This window comes from Cariama cristata, unplaced genomic scaffold (assembly GCF_000690535.1).
Source record: "Cariama cristata isolate BGI_N322 unplaced genomic scaffold, ASM69053v1 scaffold10911, whole genome shotgun sequence".
Taxonomy (NCBI): Eukaryota; Metazoa; Chordata; class Aves; order Cariamiformes; family Cariamidae; genus Cariama; species Cariama cristata.
The window spans coordinates 3,162-28,487 of NW_009601015.1; the positions used below are offsets into that span (position 1 = coordinate 3,162).

Here is a 25,326-nt window from a genome sequence, read left to right on the forward strand (position 1 = left end):
CCCCCTCTAATTACAGCTTTTTTCTGGATTTCCTTTGCTCTCTGAGAGGCATATTGTCAAGGGTACACTGGAAGAGTTAGAGTTTGTTTCTGTTCTTGGGTTACTGGTCCTGCAGCAGCAGTTTGATGCACCTGCGTTTTACTTTCCATGAAATACCAGAAACTGGACTCTAACATGCTGCTGAAACCAAAGACCTGTTAAAATACAAAATGAGAAAGGAACAAACTTTATGGAAAATACGATTGCTTTTTAAATCTTTCTTCTAAAGAGATATTTTTGGGATTTTATTTTTTCACATGAAGGGTTTGGATCCCGTATGTTAGGGAGGCATTTCTGGGCTGCTCTCCCACTTAAATTCACCTTCCCATGTAGTTGAAGGCTGCTAAGTCTGTGCCCCTAAAGGAAAAATTCTTCATGTAGAATGAACTTTGAGGAAGGAGAGCTCTTCAGAGGTAAGACTGGAAAAGAGATCCTTCTTGTATTTTGAAATCAAAAGCTGAAAGAAAGGACTGGAATAAAGCACAAACAATGTAATTTTTTTCCAACTAAAGCTACCGAGTTATGTTCGAGTCAAGGCACGAAGAGTGTAAACTGTTAAGTGCAGTGATGTGATCAGGGGTTGTAAACCTTTCATACTTATTTTGTCCACAGAATGGGTCATACAGCATTGCACCTGTTGGTTGGACATCAGTTTAAAAATCTCACTGTTTCTAAAGGTTAAATCTTATAACAAGAAAGAGTGGATCTGATGTTCACAGTCGGGTCCTTTATGGGCTGTTTCATGTCCATCGAAGAGAATTTGAGACTGGTTGGCTGAGCAGTTTGGAGCTGTTTCCACCAGTCAGGAAGCAAAAGTTTCATACCACTCAAATGCAGACAGAGTCTGATATGAGTGGGTAGCTTGCAGGGCAAGGATGAATTAGACCATCATTAATCCAAATTTTGCTTACACCTTGTTGCAGTTAAACATGATGTTCCGGTGTATCTTCAGGGAACTGTCTAAAAGAAAACTGATCCTCTAGTAGGTTCAGTAGCTTCCTATTATATCTTGTGAGATTTGTGGATTGGGGTGTTTCTTTGAGATGTGTTTCTTAATCTGCTGTGACTGAGACATGTGAGATCTTGACACTTATTTTTTAAATTGTTGCGCTTATTCAGTGTTATTGTGCACCCAACTGGATTCCTAATTCCATGAGTGAGCTGTGTCCTGTAGAGCTTCCTTCATTTAGACTGATCTTGCTTTGCAAATACTCTCTATTTGCATTTCTTTCTTTTAATACCATTTCTTGTCTTTATATGTTGTTGCATATTGAGACATTTACTGTTATCATTTGTTTGTAACAAAATTAGTAATTTTCTTTTCTTTTGTCTAGATCAAGATGGAGACTTGTCGGGGACAATTTCACTTGTTATGACACAGTGTTGTAAAAGAATAAAAGACACAGTTCAAAAACTGGCCTCTGATCACAAAGACATTCACAGCAGCGTATCCCGGGTTGGAAAAGCCATTGATAAGGTATTTATATTGTGGTTTGATTGTATTGTTGCCTATATTCTGTGATGTGTAGTCTACTTTACAAAATTTGGATTTATACTACAATTAATAGATTAATTGAATCTTCCTGTCAACTGGAGAAGCATAGAGTTGGGGCAGAGGCAAGACAGTGCGGTGTACGGTACTTGCTTTCAGAACTCATTGTATACAGAGTACTCCTCTTGGGGCAGCTCAAATCTCTTCATTTCCGAGAGAACGTGCCGTATAGATATTACTGGACTTAGTAATAGTATGTGTTCTATCAGTTTAGCAAAACATTTGCTTCAATATCTGTCTCAATAGGAAATACTGTGGGTTTTATATATATATATTGCATTTCTAGTTAATTTTCAGTAGCAAATGGCTCGGAAGTGACGTTCTGTTCTAGAAGGCAGCTTAAAAACGGAGTGGATTTTTTAAGGCAGATGTTTTGTACGTACTTTGGGTGTGTTTTCAGTTCTTAGGGCTTAATTTGATAACATGCAGTGTTCTTAATGCAGGTAGAGCAGATTAAACTTTTTGTAGTATCTCTGTCTATGCCATAAAAAATAATAAGGTAGTGCAGTTTATCTTTGATGCTTCTTTGAGACACTCTTGTACGAATTCCAGGTTCAAGAATAACTGGGATCTAAGTATATTTTTGTAGGTAGATATTATTAACATTTCTTTGAAATGGTACTAAAAATCATGGGGTTTTTTTTGTGGTGAGTGATGACATATGTATACTTTCAGGTCATACTTTTCTCAGTCTGTGTGTTCTTTCATATAAAGTAGTTCTGTAGGCAAGGAGTGGTGTACTTGCTTTTCTGCACATTATTATGTCATAGTTTTATATCAAAACGTGCTTATGTTGATAGGGTCCTAACATTTGATTTGAGGTGCACTTTATAATTTTACTAAGGAAGACACTGGTAAATGAGGCTCTTCATCTGGACCAAGAGATTTGCAGCATTACAGAATACTCATTCATCCTTCGGGAATCTCATCTAAACTTTGTTAGTAATGATAATCTGTTAAAGCATAATTTAACAGTAGTGCAATGAAGGGATGAAGTACATAACACGGCATTATTGGGCAGGTTGTCTGTGCAACTGTTGTGTTTTTCCTTATATCTACGATTGACCATCATGGCGAGCTCAAACTTTGTACTAATAGCTTTAATCCAAGCGTCACTGTTATCCAAAGCTTAAGGACACATCTGTCTCTAATCCTTGGTGCTGTATCTAAACCAATTAACTAGAGTCAAATTCCATCCTTATTATTGGCTTGAAGCCTGAAATAAATCTATGTAATCTTGTCCTAAGTTTGCAACTTTCCTATTCTGCTTTAGCAAGTGGACCTTGTACAAATAAGCTTTCAAGTTTTGCTATACCTTTTTTCATTTAAATACTCTGAGATAGAGCAGCCCTGGGTCGTATATAGAGGGTGTGAATATTCAGTGGAAATTGATGATAATATTTGTTAGAAGGCAAAGAAAACAACACTCGAAAGCTTAATAAAGTTTAGACGTGAGTCTAATCTCCAGATGGCTGTTTCAGTTGTTATATGCATAGTGTTTCCAGTGTTGTTTCTGTCCTGCTGTTTTGTCTACTATTTTTATTTGAAAAAGTATGGCTGTAAGTAAAAGCATTTTTTAAATTTCAAGTATGTGGTTTTGTAAAATAGTAGAAAGGGTACCAGTAATCTGCTTGGTGCCTGCTGAGTGTCAGAAGGGCTGTTTCAGTGAGATGTTCAAAAATTGAGCTCAACTTGCTGTATTCAGTGTGCTCATTCCTCTGGATTTTCAGTGTTGCTTAGTGTCTGTCGTGTTTACATCGAAAGACTAGAAGCAGTGGGAACTGCATGAGTCCCCAGTCCTGCTCGTAATGAAGGGTGTATTTTTATGAAGTTCAGAGCATGAGTTAGGCTTGTGTCCTTAAATACGAGCTTTCTGTTCGACTTTTTTTAGTGCAACTAGTTTGAATTTTATTAGTTTTCCCTGACTATAGTATCTTAAGGGAACTGCTTTAAAATGTACCCTGAAGTCTTGGCCAGTTTGTCAGGTGAATACATGTAATGTTTAAATCCAGGTAGAATTTAACGCTTTCCTGGGCAGTGACATTTGAAGATCTTCCATATGTACTTAATGCGATCTCCCCGTGCTGCTGGAAGATGCGCTTGAAACCTCCCAGCAAAGTCTTTGTTGGCATCCGAGTCCCATAACCCATTGAAATTGCCCTCCCCCCATTCCTACACCATAATATACTTAAGCTTAAACCAATAGAAGTAATTAAGTGTAATTGATGTAGTGAATTGATTCTCAACACATTCTGAGCAAAATACTGCTGCTTCCTAAATGAAATGCTCATTAGAATTTAAAGAAGCACAGCCCTTGCCTTGATTCATAAGATTTGAGTTGTGTTTCTGTCACGTGTAAATCCTCATTTATTTTATAGATGGATTAACATCTCTAGAAGACTGCTTATGGTCTTCCTAGCTGTATATACTCAGGCACAGATTAATGTCACTCATTATTTTATTACCTGATTTGAGATTGGGAAACATGCTAATATTGGTACCAATTTTATGTGACATGTCCAAATGACAGCTGTTGTTACGTGTAGGATCAACAAACTTCCTACTTAAGAAGCTTGGATTTTGAAAGAACTTGCTGTATTATCTGCTCGTGGCAAATTTCAGGTTAAATTTCTTTTTTTTCCAGTGTTGAGGCAGGGTTATACCTATATGTAAAGTTTAATCCGGTCGATTTTAAGTTAATGTAGTCATTGCTTATGAACTGGGATGGGACCTAGATTTGTCTGCCTGCAGAGTTCACTCGGAGAACAGAAGCTCCTAAGCATTTGAAAAACGAAGTTCAAATTTGTCATCAAACATGAACCATGTTTAAAGTCTGAAATGCCAAAACTTTGTGTGTTGCTTTTTATTTAGCAGTTCCTGGAAAGTTTATCTAGTAAACTAGACCCTTTTTCACAGTAGTTCTACATGGATTGCATGCTGCTGATCCGTGAAGGGTTATCCTTTCTTCCAAAGAGCAATTTTTTCTTTGAAAGGGATTTTTTGCATCCATTTTTTTCTTTGTTATACTAGCATTTGCTCTGCTCCCAGAGCTCATCATGTCACTGTTGTTCAGCAAGTTCTTATCAGGTAGTTCACTCATCAGTCTCCCTGTAAATCAGTCACTCTTCTGGAATGATTTGAATTCATCTCAAATCATGTTTGATGGGGCTAGTAAATGTTTTCCCTCTAGCAGCAATCTGTCTGAGTAGTGGTTAAATGCCTTCATTCAGGAAAGTAAGTAGCGTAAATGGTAGCTCCTTCCGTTTTTTTTCCCTGAATTTTAAGCCTGTTTTTAGAGGACCAACATTTTAATCCCATCTTTGTTTTGGGAAAGCAAACTTTCACCTAAGTTAGTGTTTGTTTCATGTAAAAACTTGTATACAAACAAACTAAAAACTTGTACTGAACATCATTTAATTATGTTGCTGTAAAGCATGGGGCTAGATAGATACAGATCTTGGCAAGCTGAGCTTTATCTTATGAATAACCAAATTAAACTGAGAAGGTAAACAAATATGTTTTATCTGTATTTTGGGTCAGAATTCAGAAGAAAGGAGGAATGCACAAGGTAGTCTCAACTGAGAAACTGAGGAATAAAACTGTCCTTAATTATCATCCTTCTTCATATCATGTTGTTACTAATAACATGGAAGGTTATATGTTGGTTAAAATGGTCCATCTTTTGTGTGTGTGCATCTTGAAGTCCTTCTCACGTTCTAGCAATTATCGGTAAAGTACTTTAGATTGTATCATTGGTATATTTAGCGCATAATATTCTACATTTTAGCCCTAGGCTTACTAGTTAGGCTCTTAAAAAACCAACCAAACAAAAAACCAACAAACCCACACAAAAAAAAACAAGGCTTGTTTCTTCAGAATATTAACTGACATCTTCCAAGCTTAAAACCTGAAAAGCACACAATAACCTTTCTGGAGTTTGTAACTTAGGGAATTTATTTCAGCTTTTGAAATCTTATTAAACCCCACATGCTATCAATTAGCATACTATTAGCATTTAGAAAACAAAACTGAAAGATGTGTAGTCACCAGCATATCATGCGTGCATGACAGTTATGAAATATATAAGTCAAAAGCAAGCAGTAATTTGTTCTGACATGTGACAGTCACTCACTATAATACATGCTGTCAGTTCTTGAAGCTCCTCAGGACTCAGAGAAGGCAGAGCTGTAGAATCCCACATATAATAAAGACCTCAGAAGTTGTTTTTTTTTTAAAAAAAAAAGTTATTGAAATGAGAACCTGGTCAAGACTGGCTTGATTGGAGAATGGCTGAGGGGGGAGCAAAAAAAATTGAGGTCCTCAGGTTGTATGATGTGACTTGAATCTACTGCACATCTAGGTTGGTGTGACTCATTGTTACCGTCTTTTATGGGAATTAAAAAAATCAAATTTATGAGGGAGTTTTGAAAAGGTTCTGAAGGCTCATAGGTTTGTTGTTTCAGGAAAAAAAAATGTGGATTTTTGTGAACGAACTGAGGTAAGTCTCTGTCCCCAAACAATGAGAAGGATGTGACAATGCTTGAGGCATAGGTTCAGCTCTAATGGTTGGTAACTGACCAGAAGAACAGTTTCTTCTTACGGTGTTATGCATCCTCTAGGACTTGAAATTGCATGAAGAATAACTTAAGGTTGATTATTTTTAGATTACTGATGATCCGTGCCCCGAAATCTAAGTAACAAAAGCAAGATTGTGTGTTCTTAATACTGCCTCTGATATTTCTTTAATGCATTGTCGATGGATTTATGTTACCTGCTAGTGGTGTTTGGACAGTGATACCATAATGAGCAATGGTGGTGACCCATAAAGGGTTCAAAGGGTTGGCACAAATAAGAACAGTATTATTTAGTCTTCAGGATGCTTAAGTTTTTTCAAGATACAGCTTAAAGATGAGCAGCATGACAAGGAGCTTACAGGTTGAGACACTCAAGTGAAAATGTTGTTGAATGTGAGACTTGAATCAATGGCAATAATTTAAATGCTCATCTTGCTCCACCATCTCTGAAAGATGGAAGAGACAGTTTGCTAGCCTAAGGTTAGTGCTTTACTGAAAGCTTACTAAGAGACCTGAAAGGAGCGGTGGTTTTGAAGCCCTACGTGCAGGGATGAGAAGGCTACCCACTTCTCATGATGACACAGAGCAGCATCAAAGGAGATGCAAAGGTGGCTGATGAAGGAAATTACGAAGTGGCAAATAAAAGGAAGATGCAGTGCGAAGCTGAGCTGTGCAGAGTATGGCAAGACAGCTCATACAAACTTCGTGTTATTTGCTCTGCCTGATTTGACAGAAGCATGTGTTTGTGCTAGCTCAGTGTTCCCGGATTGTGCAGGGCAGTTGGTGGTCACAGAGCCACAGCTGAAGTACTGCTGTTTTCACTGAACTTCTGATTTCTGAAGTTCCTTCTTGGAAGAGAGCTGTAGTTGCCAGGTCATCAGGTCAGGCAGCAAGCAACGCGCTGACTTCTAGACTATTTCTTTTGCAAGAGGTTTGTTTTAGGCAATGGGTGAGGATTTTTATTCAAATTAACCTGTCTGCCCCGATCATAAAACATGTTAGCAGTTAAAATCCTGTTTTATATCTGGGATTAGAATGAGTGTTGCTCTCCTGTTTCCAAGAGGCGAAGCGCCAAGCAGTGCCAAGTGTTACTGAAGAGTCACCGTGACAATATTTTTACTTATTCCTGGAATAGGTCCATAGACTACTGGCCTAAAAATACACGGCAGTAGGATCATCAGGGTTAGCTCTGTAAAAGATCTCTCGGATCTCCAAAGCTCATCCTGTTGCTGGGATGTTGAGGTCTTCAGAGATTTGAATTTCATTGTCGTTTTTGGGGCGAGGAGAAGTGATATCTTCCTTTTTCAGCATTGTCTACCCCCCCAGCTACATAAAAAAGAGTTCTTGAGTTAAAGCTTTTACTTCTAATTTAGTGTGCTGTAGTGACAGTGATGCATTGATAATGCTATTTCGATTCTAGTGTAGGCGATTTTATTTTCTGTTCTATATGCATTTTCAGTTTTCACATATGGAAAAAGCCTTTTCTGCAGATACTTGCTTCAAAAATGCATCATGGTCTGGAAACCTCTTTATTAGTTAACTAGATTTCTAATTTGCTAGCTAGACTCGTAATTTGTCAGTGGAATTCCTTATAGTGAATGACATTCAGACTTGAAACGAGCAAGCTGAAGGATTTCTTCTTCTGTACACAGGAGATTATGAAGCAGCTGACATATATTTTGCTTTGAACAGGAGGTAATTGAGGGCCAGCTGAGTAATAGGCATAAAGCATCACGGTGGAGACATAGGTGTCCTGTAAAATTAAAGAAAAATTACATGGGGCAATTTGTTCCAGCCTATTAACTGTTAATTTGTACATTTCAGAATTTTGACTCCGACATCAGCAGTGTGGGGATAGATGGGTGCTGGCAGGCTGACAGCCAGCGAATCCTCAACGAGGTGATGGTGGAGCACTTCTTCCGACAGGGAATGTTGGATGTAGCTGAGGAACTTTGTCAGGTAACGATAAGTGTGGATGTTGAATGTTATCAACCATGGAAAATTATGCTTTGTGTTAGCGTCCTTATTCAGATGTTCCAGGTGGATATTTAAATTGTCAGAAAAACAACAGTTTAATCCCATTGGGGTTTTTTATGCTTTAACTAAAAACTGCCTTTGTTTTTTCAGGAATCTGGTCTATCAATAGATCAAAGTCAAAAAGAACCATTTGTGGAGTTAAATCGAATATTGGAAGCATTAAAAGTTAGAGTTTTGAGACCTGCGCTAGAGTGAGTATACTCAGGATTTTTTTCCTCTTTTTTTTTTTTTTTTTGGAATGCTTTTAACAAATCCTTAGTGTTTCACTTTCAATATTGTCTTTAGAATGTTTTGATGTGTCCCTGTCTGTCCCTTGCAAGGTCTAGTTACTGAGTGAATGCCTTCCTCCTTTCATGCTTTCTGTGTCCATCCCCATAGGCAGTGCTTAACTAAGGGCCTCTTCCTTAGATGAAGGATTAACTTGGAATAATTTGTGATGCTGATTTAAGGTTTTGGGAAGGAACATCACTTGGAGAAACAGCTGTCTGCCATGATGGTGCTTAGCCTTATAGTGAAGCATTAGTGAACCTTATTTTAAAAGGTCCAATTATGAAGGATACCAGGACTTATTAAAAGTGTTGGGTACCACCAAGTCTTTTTGGCTTCACCAAGCCTTTGGAGTGAGCACAACTTGACTTGAGATCAAAGCTCTCACTTTTCCTCAAGTCACTCTCCCTTTCCAGATAAGGAACCACAGGGGTAGAAAGAGGGAGTGAAAGGATAGGTGTGTACTTTGCAAGCTGCTGCTCCCAGATAGGTGCTGATTAACATGGGATGAGAGGTGCATTCCTTTTGTCAGCAGGAGACATCTCTGTGGTATGTGAGCTGCTGCTGGGAGCCTGGACTGACAGTGACATTTGTTAGTGAGATTTCTTCTGGATAAAATGATTCATTTAATGAAAGTCAGTGGATAATGCTGAACGCTGAGACAAAAGCCAAGTCTGGGAGTATCTGAGGTCCGTCAATCAACCTTAGACCAGGATATCTTCTTGACCTTAGTAGACTTTACGACCATTAGATATGTAAGCTGGGGCTAAAAGTGACAGTGAGGAGGGAAAGGTGTTGAAATGTCTCATGGGCTACTGTTTTACGATTCGCAGTAGTGGATACGTAACTGCACAGTACCATTTCAGAATGGCTTTTATTTTAAAAATAAGAAAACCAGAAACAAACCCTCAGCCTATTTTTTTTGTTTGTTTGGGTTTGTTTTGTTTTTTTTAATTTGCAAGAGCTTGCGTGAGCTGAGGTTGGTCTCAGAAGTAACACAAAAAAAACCCCAAACTCCAAAAAAACCCTAAAACACCACCCCCCAACAAACAAACAAACAAAACCCAAACTAACTTTGAAGTGACCTTTTAAAATAGAAACAATGAACCCAAACCAAATTCAAAATTTCTGTGTTTCATTCCAGAGCATGATTCATATACTTAAGATACCTTTTTTGCATTATTCAGTTAAGTACATTTTCATATTAACAAATATTTTATTTTCCCTTTAACATGAACTAACACAGGGATGTCAATTCAGAGCTTACTGGCATCTAAACTAAGTGCAGGGATACTCTGATATTCAAACCGTGGTGTTCATAAACTAAATCCTGGATTATGCCTCTGGGTCATGCAAAGTTTGACCTAAATAGTTTGTCTTTGAATATATTTATTGCTATTGAATTGGCTAATTGAAGGGAAGCAACACTGAAATGCCTGGTGTTACAAATGAAACAGGATTTACTGTCAGGTACACTATGTATTTCTTCTAGTTCAAATAGTAACATAGCTGTCGTGAAGGATACTCTTTGAGGAACAGTAGCTTGCTGTTATGTCCGTCCACTTGAAGTCACTAAATTCATTTTAGCTCCACTTTGCTAGGCCTTATGCCTTACTCGTTGCTACTTAGTCGTATCTTGTAGTTCCTGCAATGTGTTAAATATTTTTCAAACAAAAGAGAAGGCATGGTCCTTCTTCAAAGGAACTCTTATTCCAAAGGCCGCTGAATGAACAGAGAATGGGGTGTATTGTCAGCACAGTTTGTATGCTGATCTCTCTCCCCCACCCTGTCTCATTTCTGTTTATAATGTTTATTCTGTTTAAACTCTTCAGTGCAAAAGCTCTCTGCTTCTCTTTGCCTGCTGCTGGGCATGGAGAGCCCTTATTGATAGTGATGCTTATGTAAAAAATCATGATTGGTAGTGAGGATGATCAAAATGTGAGAAAATTAGACAGTTTAGGAGGTAGCTGATGTCTTAAATGCCCAGTTATTCCGCAGAACTGCTGATGCTAGTGAATGTGACATTTTATTTCCCAGCAGACGTGGGTGTTCAAGAGGAGGGGGACGGCCTCTATATGAGAGGAGCTTGGAGGGGTGGCATTGTGCTCTTTGGGCAAAAAGCTAATAAATGGCGAAAATTGGCATCAGTAAGTACAGCTTCAGGGGTACAAAAAGCAGTCCAAAACTGGCCAGTTCTAGGGCTAGCCTACTGGCAGTAGTGTTGAAGCAGAAAGCGGCTGTTACACAAGGATAATTAATTACAGTATCAGGGACCAGGAAGGGGAGTATAGCAGGGTTTACCCATGCAAAATTGCAGAAGGTTGGGATGAAAACAATAACCAGTCTCTCTGGCTCTGCCAGTGCTCTGCAGTTGGTGTTCGGCTTAACTCAGCATTGGAAACAAAGCAAACATGGGTGGCTCCTGGTCACTGCCATTGAAAGGGAGTTGTCGGATTAATGACTTTCTGAAAAGACTTTCAAAGCCCTGCTGTGGTGATAGAGACACATTAGTATTCGATTCTGATTTAAAAAAAAAAAAAGACCCTAATTGTAGGGTTTTTTTATATTTTCTCGCTAATACAAATTCCAACACTTACAAATACTATACTCCAGAATTAAATTTAGTATGACTGGCCATATCATTTTTCTTTTTCTGTGGGGTGTGCCACTTGACTTTGTAGATGCCCTGTCTGTCCCTGTACCCTAAACTGTGTAATCTCCGTATCTCTGCAGGATCCCATTATTTTCCAGTTTCTTTTCTCACTGTATTTGATGGGGGGAAGGGGAAATCCGTAGGTTCTTTGTGGGCAGATTCTGGCCCTCTGGGCCCAAGTGAGTGTTCATGTGAAGGTCTGGTGGGAATGACTTGCAGGTTCAAAGCTTTTGTCTGTAATCTCCTGGGGAAGAGGTACTGTCTTCTCTTAGATCTGTAAAGCAGCAAGGCAGACAGGTCCTGTATTTGCTGGGACCTTTGGGGTATGGTTTAAGCTTAATTTAATCTTTGCTAGGCTTTGTGAAATTCATTTTAACTAAATCCCATGTGGGAGCTAGAAGAGAGCTCAGTGTACCTGTGGTTTGGATTAGAAAATTCAGATGCATTTGAGTCTCAGAAGTGAAAACATTCTGAAAGTACTGTTTTCAGAGAAGGTAGGAAGACAGGTGTTGTGGTTACTGATGATTTTGGATGGTGGTAGAGAGTATGTGGGTCAACTGTTTTAAACCTCACTTCTTGTTTTTTTTCTTTCCATTCAAAATAGGAACAGCATATCCTAGACCAAACACCTCAGGCCTTGCTTCTGTGGCTACTTTCTTTGGATACAAATCTGTGCTGCCACTCAAAGAGCTAAAAATTGAAAGCCTGCCTAAAAGCTGATTTGGAAAAATAGACTCAATCTTAGCAAGATTGAGTACCGTTTCATGTGATTGTGAATATTGGCAGGAAGAGGATGGAGGCTCTTCTGGTGCAATACAGATTAATATCTCATTGATGGAACTGTGGACTAGTCTTGCTGTGTATTGATAATATTTTTTTGTCTTTCAGCTACTCATTGGTCTACAGTTGTTAACTTCAGGCTCTTGTTTTCTTAGTTGGGAGTAAGCTTTATTGTCACTATACCCAGTTCAAACTGTGGACGCTAGTCATAAAAAAACCCACAAAAACAAACAAACAAAACCCAAACAAAAAAAAACCACAAACAAACCAACAAACACCCTGTGATTAGTGTGCCCTTCCCTCCTGGTGGAGATTACAGTGTTGACAGTCTTCTGAGGCTGCTCATCTGAAACTGCTTGAAATAAAGGACAGTAGGGCTTGTTCTCAGCTCAAAGGCTACATTTTTTCACTGTTTCCCACTGAAAGTTTACTGCTGTCATTACAAAGCCTTGCCAGTAAAGTCAGACTCCTGACACTTTCACCACGACAAATTGAAAGTAGATACTTGCTCATTAATGCTACATCTTAATGCAGAAGGCTAACTTGCATTGAAAGCTTTACCAGTACTATAAGAATACTTAATTTTCTTATTTTAGTATTGGTTGAAAAAGAACAGAAGCCTCACATACCCCTTCTGTTGAAGGAACAGAGACTACCTCACTTCCTTGCTGAAGTGAAGAACTCTTTGCTTAATGGGGCCCCCACAGTGAAAATAGTGTAACTAATTAACACTAATGAGAAACAGATGTGCTGAAGAACATTGAAACTTGAAGTTCTTAAGACAAAGATTGGATTGATTTAGGCCTGACTAAATTGAATTAGTAGGGGGTGGGAGGAACAAAACACAAAAAGCCAAGGAAAGGATGGATAAAATCTAAATAACAAAATAACTTTTTATGAAATACTTTGAAAAATTCAGTTAATTTTACTTGATGCATGTTTAAGAATTTTTCCATGTTATTTGGGAGCCAAACATCAGTGTTGTCATGGTGAATGAGACCCAGAATGTGAGAAATATTTTTATTGCCCAAGTTTAAAATAACACAGAAAGCAAAATTTAAGTGGGGTAAAGTATGATATTTAAACTGGTTTCCCTTTGCACTATCCCCCATTGTAAGGTCTTGATAATGTCTGTCTTCGAGGCCCCCATAGATGCATTTCGCCTCTCCAGGGCAACATATGTACACATATAAACATAGTGGCTTAGAGAAAATGTTTGGTGAATGAGGAAATTGGATAAGACATTCTTGAAAGGCTTGGTCAAACTTCTTCAACATGCAGCTGAAGACTATCTGTAATTGTTAAGATTCAGAGTGGTATTAATCCAAATATAGTAGATTCTAGCTATTTCTACCTTATATAGTGCCTAATTCGGACTTGCCTTCCCGCCAGTGTGTGGTGAATTTTGCAGAGGTTAACCTGAAGCGCGGCACCAGAAGTACCATCGTTCACGTGTTGTGTGCCCTGTGTAGCTCTGTTACTTGTAAAGGGTCTTGCCATCTTCTGTGCCCTGTATAGACTCAGAGAAGTTCAGGGAACAGTCATATTCTCCTTGAAATAGATGGATGATAATTGTAATAATTTCATATGGTGTAGGCTGACACTTAATTACTCTTGTGTCGTGTCCCATTGTACCTCCTTGTTTCTTCTAGGTGGGCGGTATCCAACAGAGAAATGCTTATGGCACAGAATAGTTCATTGGAATTTAAACTACACAGATTATATTTCATTAGTTTATTGATGGGTGGAACAGCAAATCAAAGAGAAGCACTTCAGTATGCGAAAAACTTCCAGCCGTTCGCCCTAAATCATCAGAAAGGTAAGTTTTTGGTCATATTAAGAGCACTTGGATGTTGCACTTCGTAGTAAAATAGAAATCACGTTCCATTTTGTTTTCATTTTGTTAGAGGCTTCTTATTTTTGTATTTAACATGTATAACCTGAATCCTTACAATTTTAATTACTCCCTCCTTTTTTTTAAAGAGGGCATAAAATTATATTTTAATGTGTCTGCACATTTGCTTAAATATAAGGTTTTTGACTCTTTAAATGATATGCAGATTACATCTAGAATAGGCCTGCTGCCAGGGTAAAGTGTTAAAAATGCACAGAAATGTTCTTGGAATAATCATCTGCTATTTTCTGCTGTGTGGGGTAATACAAAGAGAAATGAAACTTTTGAAAAATGGGGAATATATGAGTTAAGTGAATCATCTCAAACTGAATCCAGTAAAGCCTAATTTTTAGGATACTGTGTGTGTCAGAAAGCTTACAAAAAAGTAAACCTGTTTGAAGCAAATTAACAGGCAGCATGCCGTGCTTGTAGAGGGGCAGACAACCCCCCAGTCTATCTATAGCATACTGGAGCTCTTGTAGCTGTAGACGTGTCTTCTGCGATGGCTGTAATTGTATTTTGTAGAGGTGAGGGTGTGTATTTATTGATTTGGTGTATCTACCTGTTGCCCGTGTAAAAGCTGAAACTGTAGACACTAGCTTTTATTTGTGATATAAAATAACTAACTGTTCCTGGTTCCTCACAGATATTCAGGTTTTGATGGGCAGCCTGGTGTATCTGCGGCAAGGTATAGAGAACTCTCCATACGTTCATCTATTAGATGCAAACCAGTGGGCGGACATCTGTGACATCTTCACAAGAGATGCCTGTGCTCTTCTGGGTCTCTCAGTTGAATCACCTCTCAGTGTTAGGTATGCTGGCTTTCATTTGCTTTTAAGACCGGGTACATAATGTTTTGGTTTCTATTTCTTGTTGAAGACAAAAGAAACAGCTTTTGAGGAGTAATCTCATCTAGCTTGTATTCAATAAAGAGTATAGTTACAATTAGCTCTAACAAAATTTGCAGAGATTAGAAATCAGAGGTTCACGTGTGCTGTGCTTTACCCTGCACCTTTGCAGTTCAAGAGGAAGCATTCAGGGATGGAATTTGGCTTCCGTAGTTTAGACATCAGTGCGAAAGTTGAGGATGGCGATCAGCCAGTTATTCCCACAGCAAATGCGTGAAAACTGTCCCTGCTGTTTAACTGCAAAAAACCCCCAAACTGTGGCTGTGATTCTGTCAGCATTCGATCATCTTGGTTTTTAATCCACGCATTACTTTACCTGTCTTCTCCTTGGAAGAATACTTAAGAGTTATGTTGTGATTTCAGCTGCTAAAAATTTCCAAATTGTTTGCTGGACCTCATTTGCAAAGAAGAAAGAGGCACTTTCAAACTCAGTAACTAAGCTGACAAAATGTGAATCTGTAGGAGGCTGTTGGAAATGTGACGAAAAACGAACCTAATCTCCTAGCTTCTCTGAAGATGAAACAGATTAGCTGCTATTTAACCTTTGGATGTCAATTCCCCCGATATAGTCGCTAGATGTTCTCATTTTCATTTCAGACATTAAATAGAAAATAAATTGTATCTATCTTTCTGGGCTAGATTTGGTGCTTAGCAGAAGCTTTACTACCTTTTTTGTTTGTTTATTTTGTTTTGGTTTTTACTGTTTGCATGTTACTATTAGACTTTTGTGCTTAGTTTAGAGCTCCTAAAATTGTCAAGCCTTCTGCTTCTCCTATTTGCACCTCTGTCGCAAAATACAACAGAAGCAACAAAGGGAGCACTTTCAGATTAATTGTCTTTCTACAATAAACATTACGAGTTTCAGTTTGAGGGTTTTATAGATATAGTAAACTTCTATCTCTGGTTTTTGGTTTTCAGCTTTTTCCTGTTTCAGTCAAATTAACAGCAATCCTTTACATTTTAATTGCTCATGCACTGACGCTGTAATGTGGTTTTCAGTGCAAATGGCCAAGAGGTTTTTGGTGAAGTGGAAAATCCCTGTTATTGATGTTTGGATTGGTTGGATTCTTGCTTTGTGCCTGGTGTGAAATAGATTGCACTGAAATCTATTTACTGTATAGGTGGTATCGATACTCTTGTCATAAACAAGACTGTTCTAAACTGGTGTGACCTTTGAGTGCGGCAAATCCTTTAGAAATTAAACCAGCTTAAAGTTAAATCCCTGCTGTAAAATATATTGCTTTCTAGAAAATGAGTAGCGGTCACTTTTTTTCAAGGCTGATTGGTTTCTCCAATATTTATCTAATTCTGTACAAGCCTTGTGGTCTGAGTTACTGCATGGAGTCAGTGGGAGAACTCTTGCTGTGCAGAGGAGGTCATGGTTCAGGGTCTTGAAGGACTACAGGACACCATTTGAATTTACTATTTATTTGAGTTGTTATACTCTTAAAGGGCTCTGCCAGAGACATTTTCATACAGAACCGTTAAAGCAGTAATGCCTTTATTTCTGCAAATACTATCTGTCTAAACTTTCCAGAGGGTTAACACAAATTACACTCAGGGCTGAAATAACCAAAAAGCAAAGTGTAAGAATTAAAATGACCAGTCGGAGGTGAGGAATATAGGTTGGGTTTGGTTTGGTTTTTTTGGGTTTTTTTGTGTGTGGGGTTTTTTTTTTGTTTTTTTTTGTTTTTTTAGCTTAAGCAAGAGATCCATAGGTTTCAGACACATCCCTCTCAAGTAAACTAGCCAGAATATTCCCACAGAAATGTAAAAACAAGTATCTGGAGGGGCAGAGTGGAGAGGAAGATCGTGATTTCTGTAGACAATTAAAACTTGCAGAAATGGTAAAATAATCTGCCAGAGAAACAGCAGGCTGATACCAAGGTCAAATCCTGTTTCTGTTGCTGCTGATTTCCAGGCCTATAGCACTGTCATTAGACTTAAATTCATCAAAACATCTGTTAATTTCTGGAAACTCAGTGTCATACTTTCTTTTGTAACATACTGAAATATTTCAAAATAATGTGGTAAATTCTGGTAATAGGTAACTCCCAGAGCAGGCTGAACTGTTGGGACACTGATCAGTTGTATACTGCCATTCTTGTTGCAGACTGGTTTCCTTCCTTCACTTACCTTCCTATGTTTTTTTCCTGCATTTGTTTTCTTGATTTAAGGTGAAGATGGAAAGATATATTCCTTTACATGGTAATTACATATAATTAAAGGATTATGGGTTGTGTGTATGTGTATTACGCGGAAACTCTTAAGCTGCAAGTACTCTTCCATAGTTGAAAGCAACTACCTATATAAGATAACATGATATCTTCCTCCTGTACAGCTCAAAATCAAAGTAGGTGGTATAGAAAATCAATTCATTATAAGACTCTGAGCAGGGATTAACGGTTGTTTTCAGTTCAGAATGTAGTACATGAAGGCCCTAGCCTAAGATGCAGAGTAACTGATAACAAGCAAGAGTTTTGGGGCAGGTTATACTTGAAGGGAGCTTAGAAGTACAGATAATAACTGAATGAAGTAATACAACACTCTTGTGCCCCACTTAACCTTTAAAGTAGAAATATGAAAAATGCTGGTTTCCTAACAGGCACCATATGTTAACGTTTCCTTTTTCTGCAGTTTTTCAGCAGGTTGTGTAGCATTACCAGCTCTAATTAATATCAAGGCAGTTATTGAACAAAGGCAGTGCACAGGTGTTTGGAACCAGAAGGATGAACTACCGGTGAGTTGATGCTAAGCTATCCCAGGGCAGATTTCTAGTACTGAATGCTGTTTTCCGGTTTCTTCGGTGCTGAATGTTGAGGGATGTTATACACAGCCGCCACCTCCAGCAGGTCCAGGGCTTGGGGCTTCCTAATGTGCAGAGAGCTTGAGGTCTCCATCCCAGGCCGATGGATGTACCTGCTACTTTCCCGTTTGTAAGTCAGTAGCAAAGCCGAGCATGAGTTGCAGACACTCACCCATGCACACACACACACACAAAGGACACCGATACAACCGGCTACACAAGCTGCCACAGACAGGGCGAGATGCCTTCAACAGCACCCACATACAGGACTTGAATAAAACATAAGTATAGAAAGCCAGGATCTCTTCCTCCTCTTTAACTGGTAAAGATTGACATTCACTGGTGAAAGCACACATGCACCACTCTAGATTCACCAGCAAATGCATGGTCACAGGCCCTCAAATACTGGCATGGCCCTTCTGGCCCCTTTTATATGCCTTTCTGGCCATTCCTCCCCAGTCTCCTTCCCCTGCACGTTCCTCATGCAGTTTGTATAGTTCTACTGACTGCCTGTCCTCCGAGACCCTCAGGTTTTCATTCTTACCTATTGCAGGTTAGTTGCAGTTTCTTGATGACCTATCAGTTAGTGTGACTGCCAAGGTTGTTTCTTGTTATTGTCTCCATTATGTCTGTCAAGTTTATAGCTCACGGTTTTGTTTGTTGCTCTCCCCCTTCACTTGTTATCCCCTTTTGCATTGAAAAGGTCTTTGATCAAATGACTTTAACAAAACAGATGCTGTCACCTTCCACTTAGCCTTACACTGAATGTGTGTGATGTTTCTGTATAACTGGAAAGGAAATGCATCCCACTGAGAGACATTAACTTCTTCTAGCTAGGCTTGGGCTCTGTCCTAGGGTTGCTTTGCACTGGCTGTTTATCAGACAAACAGAAGATGAAAGAATTAGTGCTACATCTGGGGACACAGAAACTGAATTGGGATCTAGTGCATTATGCTTCCACCACAACTCATTTATATCAGTTGAAATGAAGTTCAGTTGTTACGAAATGCCAGTTTCCCTTTATAGCTCTTACCGGGTGTGTGCAGCTCTCCAGTGGCTTGCTCCTGATTTGGAAAGAAAACCTATTTAGTGCAAACTGGGCATGAACTGAGTTAGCCTCTTTGTAGCTGGAGAAGACTCATTTATAGTGTAAGTACGTGTGTTGAGTTTCTCCCAGCTATGTTTTCTGTAACACTGAGAGTGTAACCTCCAAGTGTTTCAGATTCATGCCCTGCTGTCCAGACAGGAATGATTAGCTAGGGAGCATTTGGGCAAAGATTGCTGTCAGATGCAGATCAGTTAATAATACATGTATGCCTCCTTGCATTTTCTAAACCTAAGGGTCTTTAGCTTGTACTGCTAAGGCACTATGGGCGTGGGAAGCCGTACTTTCATTGTGCAAAGAGAGAGGTTAAGTAGGATGAGAAGGTTATATTGTCAGATTTTGAAGGTTCAACCTGTCAGAACTGAGAGCTGGTCAGAGCCAGGACCCTCAGGTACAGAAGCTGTGATTTTTGCAGTTCTCGATTCCTGAAGTCACAGACACATTCTTCGCTGTGAGGTGTCCCTTTCTGAAATCGTTTCATCCTGATGGCAAGAGTCGTGCTGTACCAGTGTCTTCTGTGTTGGTGCTGAGAATAAATGATTCTGATACAATTCGTTATTGACATGACGTGTAGGTGTTGGGAGAGTGTTTCAAGAAGCTGTAGAACATTAATATAATCAATCCAAGGGTTTTCATCTTTTTTTTTTTTTTTTTCCCTTTTAAATGAACTCTGTCATCTAAAGCACTTTGGAAATACATAAAGTCGTCTTCAGTCATCAGCTCAGTTTTCCTGCCAGAGCATAGATTTGTGCTAAAATATGCGCTTTCCCTTGGCAGAATGCTCTGCTTTGTTGGGGATGGGGAGAAGCAACATAAAGTGCCATTTTAAGGTCACAATTAAGTATTTTTGGCTGGGAAATTGTCAGGCATCCACACAATGGATTTTGCTGCCTTCACAGCTGAATTGTGAAATCTGTTAAGTAAGAGCCATGACCTAAAGGGATAATTGTCTGGAAATGTAGTTTCCCAAGATAAATTGTTATGTTAATTTCTTTCACAGATTGAAGTGGACCTTGGTAAAAAGTGCTGGTATCATTCAATATTTGCCTGTCCTATTCTTCGTCAGCAAACAACAGATAATAATCCACCTATGAAATTAGTCTGTGGTCATATTATATCAAGAGATGCTTTGAATAAAATGTTTAATGGCAGCAAGTAAGTACCATTCTTTTATTTCAAGCAACATACAGACAAGGACAAATCTTAAGACTAGAATACTGTGTTTTGGGAAAACTGAGTCCATAATTGCATAATTGGTGGAAGCTTGTTAATCTTAGAGAATGATTTAAAAGCCCGATAAGACGGGTTGATGCGCTGGAGGAAAGCGTAGTAAACCCTCTGACGTTGTAGAAGGTGAGATTATGTGAAGGAATGTAACGAGCAGAGTAATTTTCCAAGTTGTAAGTAGCGTTGTGTTGTCTTAAATTCAAAGTGGAGGCTTTTACACACAATTTTTCGTTGGGAGCAAGGTTAATAGTGCATGAAACATCCCTTAAAAAATAAAATTAAACCTCTGGGGAAATATGGCTTAGTAATTGAGCAGGTAGTTGAGTTATCACTGTGGAAATACTCCTTCTTAGATATCAGTGGCGTTCCTACAGGCTTTTGGGAAGGAGGAAATGGGAGAGAGCGAGCTCTACAGATTTCCTTGAGGATGAACCGGTGGTAATTTAGATGGAATATATGCAGCTTCCATGGAGGCTGTCGGCTTAATATAGAACCATAAGTAGTTTTGTGAAATCCAGTGTGAAAATAAGTGATGCTATGAATGAAAACGTTGAGTGACGTTTACATTCTTTGCCCTGTTAGAAAAGCCTAAAGGTATGCCTTCAAGGGGGACGTTAGCTGTTTAAAGCCAGTAAACTTGCTACTACATTATTCCTGGTACCAATCACTCATTCCTGATGCTTTCATTGATCAGCTTTAGTGACAGCACAGCTCTGATAACATTAACTCAGCGGGAGGGTGAAAGGCCCAAACTTAGATATGGGGAAAAATGGATCAGTGCTAGAAGAAGTAGTGTAAGCAGGTGGAATTATGTTTGATGAGACCTCAACAGGGAGACCAGGCAGACCTCTTTAGTCATAGCCTGCAGGAGCTGATCTAAGTGGGCTGTAAAATCGCAGTGTTTTGGGAACCAGACAGTAAAATGTACTGACTGCTGAGGAAGTCAGAGTGAAAGCTACCAGCCTATTTAAAATGACTGAAACGCAACAAACTAATCCAGAAGTAGAGATAATAGATTCGTCATGAAGAGTAATTTCTTGCTATTTAATAATTCAGGGGTGTGTGGGTGAAAGGTGAGAAAGAATATAATTAGAAGAAAAAAACGTGATAAGGTCTCTCTCAGCTAAAGGTGACTTTTAATGGAGCAAAGTAAAGCATTATGGCTTAAGAGTACATTTGTTTCATGCTACCGGGGAAAAAAGAGGAAGGACTATCACTGCAAACTCAGTATCTTTAATGCTCAGTTGTCGCACATTGCCACAATTCTAACACGTTGTCTTTGTCCCCAGATTAAAATGCCCCTATTGTCCGATGGAACAGAGCCCTGGAGATGCCAAACAGATATTTTTCTGAAGAAAAGTTTCATTACGCAGTTTGTAAGTGACACTCTGGATTTCAGGTGCATTTCAGGAGAATTAAAACACACTTGTTCCGTTTTATGCAGCAGACTGAGGACTCCTATGTTCATGTAAGCTAATGCTACAGAAACTTTGCCAACATTTAGTATATACGTACCAAGTGGAAATGCTACAGAAATATTATTACCATAGGGCTTTACTATACTCTTGGTCTCCATACCTGATCAAGTTACTACACCAGCAGTTGTCATTCAATGCAGGTTTTTGTACTTAATTATATGGTGACTTTTTACTTTTTAAAAGCAGAAATTGATCACCCCCATTTGTTTAATATTCTTCCTGCTATTATTCTATCATTCTATTGATAACTGTCACCTTAGAGAATGTTTGTGGAAAAAGATTTATTTCCTGTAATGTGTACATAATTAAAGGTAAATACTTCAGAAAAAAAAAAAGTTTGATAAATTGAATAGTGGTTATAAAACTAATTTGTATTTTTTTCGCTGAAAAAGCTGTGATATATTCTGAGTTTTTCTTTCAAACATTTTTTCAACTTTTACATAGAATTCAAAGTAAATGTGCATATATATAAAGTATATAAAATATATAGCCCTAAGGGGCTACCTGTTAAAATCCATCACTAATTTATAAGGGTGATGTGTGGTTAAATTACTGCTGGAGCAGAGAGGGAATAGGAAGTCCTATTCCTTTTGGTTTCACGATTGAGAAATGTTTATGTAAGAGAACATTCAATAAATTCTGAAGTGGAAATGCTTTTAGTCGATGACATTTGCTCTCTGGCCTTTGTAGTCATGTTCTTTGAACTTTGTATTCAGGATTAGGCTATAAATGTCATGTTGCTGTATAGTTTAATAGTCATTATAGTGTGCTATTTATAAACAGTTATCAAAACCAAATAAATTGTAGAAGTATTCATTGTTAAATGGGGGAAAAGCATGTTGGATGCAATCTACTGATCACGACTCTGCACTTGGCAGAACTGGGCCCTACATCATATATTAGGAGGTAGCAAGTTTTCTGTAGCTTGAGAACACTTTGCTTCTAGCCTTGTTTTTGTAGTAGAATATTACTGCCATCACCACTTTTTCTGCTAAATTTGTCATAATGTTGACTAGATAAATTTGTACTCATAAATGAGATGTAGATCATGGCAGTTAAATCTTTTCTAGTGTGCATATATTTGTATTTATTGCACTGTCCTATAGTAGGGCAAGCAGCCATAAGGCATGCAAAGCTACATGTAAAATTATATTTCTGTATTGTGTAGTTAAAAACAAACCCCAAGCTTATATGGTTGAATACTGACACACTGGTTGAATGCACTAGCACAATGCACTACAGAGAAGACCGTCTTTGAGAAATCTACACCTTTCGAATTTGTATGTCACCTGACTTGAGAGACTGACTTGGACTCTATCGGATTAGTGACAACGGACAACCCTACAGAGACATTCAGAGGAGCAAGTCAAGGCACACAAATTTTAAACTTTAAATGTGTTTGATACATGTGAAAAATACAGGTGTGTGATTTTCTGCAAAACTTAAATTGTATTCATACTGAGTTCAAAACAACCGCATTACCAAGTGGTAAAATCAACAATAAACGGGTGAGGATATTATTTTCCATGTAGATTTCCTAGTCGTGCTGAAATTCCTTTTATCTTTTGAGTGGAATTGCTTAATGCTTTGGATTTATATGAAATGGCATATGAGGTATTTAAAAAAAAACAACCAGTAATAACAAAACCCTCAAAAACCACCCTGAAGCGTAAGTCCTGCATCTTTTTCTCTGTTACACTGCTGGTATTTTGGCATTACTGTGAACACCAGTTAATGATGATAGTGCCTGTAATACAACTGCTTACACTACAAGAATGGCAGTTATTAAATGGCAATAGGGTACAAATTCAACTTGCATATTAGAATGTATTTAATACAGAGTGGTCCTGTTTTCACTTTTAATTAGTGCATGTTACAGATCCCTAGCTAATTCAAAAACTCAGCTGTTTTCACCGGATAATTGCAATTCTTTTCCTAACTGTCTGTATGTTTACTTAAAAATAATTTCTTGCAGTTTTGAAGCTCCACCAGCAGATGATGCTGGCAGCTTAATACAGAATGCTTATATGCTTACGCGTGGGGATATTGTGCTGGGCAGTTGTGAAACACATCTGCATTTTGGTTGTTACAGCTATCCAGTCTGCCTTTTGAGGTAATGCAAGTTGTCTCCTACTACTGCCTGGTATGCTTCTGGTAACTAGAGAAAGTGCTCGCAGGGGAAAAAGTGAATAATACTCTGAGGTTTTCATACGTAAAATACGGTTAGCACCTGGTATGTGTACGTTTTCTCTTAACAGGGTTTGGGAATATCCATAGTAAAAAAGTATTTGATTTTGAAGCTCCAGTGGTGTCTGAGGTCTGTCTCTGTTGCACTTTTGGGCCAGGTTGTGAAGCCTTGAACTAGTCTCTTTGTGCAGCAAGTGCCTCTTAATGAGACTGCTGCATAAGGAAAGTAAAGAGACTCAGCACATTTATATCTCTATCCAGATCACTGTGTCACTTCTGCATGCTGCATTGGGCTTGCAACTGGTGCTTCCCCCTTTCTTTGTAAAATGGGTCAGAACAGCAGCTCTGCAGCAACAAGTGCAGCAGTTAGTAATTTAGATGGACCTTAAGCCAAGAATTTTTTGACCACACTTATATAAAAGATTTAGTTTAGCTTATGGGTGCTCCAAAAGTAATGGATGTTTATAAATATGATGTCTGTAGCAGCAGCTTGTTAGTAGTGTTGGTTCTATGTCTGTTAATAGACTGAGTATTAATTTTTGTAAATGTCTTCAATAGGAAATCTATTGTGATATGTTCTTGTGGGGTTTCAAGTCTGACATGTTATAAAACATAATCAAACCTTAATAACAGATAGTAGGAAATGAAAATAGTACATAGGCTTTCTAATCTCAAAAGGTATTGATCATTTTTGTGGTACTGTGACTGTCATTAACACAAAGCTTACGTCCTTACCTCCCATTAGTACTCTCGATGATCAGCTGCTCTGTGAAGTATTTTTGAATTAAGTAAAGTTTTTTTCCTGCAGTGAGTTCGGCAATATGCACTGCAAGTAGACATAGCTGAACAACCAATCTTCCCTCCTAAAAATCGGTGTTTCTCTACTGAAATACTGTATTGATGTCAGTTTTCTGTCTGTAAGTCAGGATAATTAAGGTATGTAGAAGCTGCAGTGAAGGCTGTGTTGTTACAAGTAATGAGTTACAGCTTCTGATCCCTGTTAACTTAGACCTGTTTCCATTCTGTTGCTTTCATTCTTTCCTGGCTGCTGCTGAAATTTAAGGTTGAAGTTATTTATGACTGCTCAGAGCCAACTCACCAAGTTTAACACAGTAAGTTTGAGTTAGATTTTTCTTGCAAGGTTTGTTTGCCTACTGCAAGATACTGTTTTCCTTTTGCTGCTTAGCACTGGAGAGGTTGATCTGGCTCTTGGGGGGGGTGTGGGGGGTGTGGAAATTCATGCTCCTTAATCCATCTCAACTCTTGCACTTTTGTGAGTAGGAGACTGCAGTGGAGGGAAAGGCACTTTGAGAACAAGAAAAAAAAGAATGAGAGTGGCAGTCATGATCTGTAGTGAGTAAAGCTGTAATGTAGTGTCACGTTACTATTTGAATTTAATTGAAACCCTAATATATATATAAAGGAAGAATGGTTTACCAAAATGTATATATGTGAGAGAAGACTGACTTAGTATTCCTTTACAACTTCATGTTTGCATTAAATTAGCAGTCCTATAGGGAAAAATGGAAACTGGAGTTTACAGCCTACTATAAGCTCCTACTGAATCCTGCCGGGTCTATATGCAGGAGCTGGTGTTTTCAGATCACGCTGACCTGTAGTTGTTTTTACAGGACAGCTGTAGCTGTGTATTCAGATGGAAAAGCCCTGGTAGTGTTGTCCAATTCCTATCCCACTTTCAGAACTAAGCATTTTTTTCGCATTCTAGAGGGTTATTTTGAATGTAGCCAAACAGCACAGTTCCAGTGCAGACTGGAACAAAGACTCAGTGCTGGAGCTGGTGGGTGCTGTAACCTGGACT

General features: G+C 38.6%; 1 protein-coding gene across 1 annotated transcript; it reads left to right on the forward strand.

Annotated features, from left to right (window-relative positions):
• Positions 1-421: 421 nt before the first annotated feature.
• Positions 422-22,851, forward strand: RMND5A (required for meiotic nuclear division 5 homolog A (S. cerevisiae)). The gene is made up of 9 exons (XM_009710274.1): positions 422-452; positions 1,374-1,516; positions 7,990-8,124; positions 8,293-8,393; positions 13,555-13,721; positions 14,443-14,608; positions 17,342-17,444; positions 19,616-19,770; positions 21,132-22,851. The coding sequence occupies exons 1-9, from the start codon at positions 422-424 to the stop codon at positions 21,193-21,195; spliced, it is 1,065 nt and encodes a 354-aa protein (XP_009708576.1). The 3' UTR covers positions 21,196-22,851.
• The last annotated feature ends 2,475 nt before the right edge of the window (positions 22,852-25,326 follow it).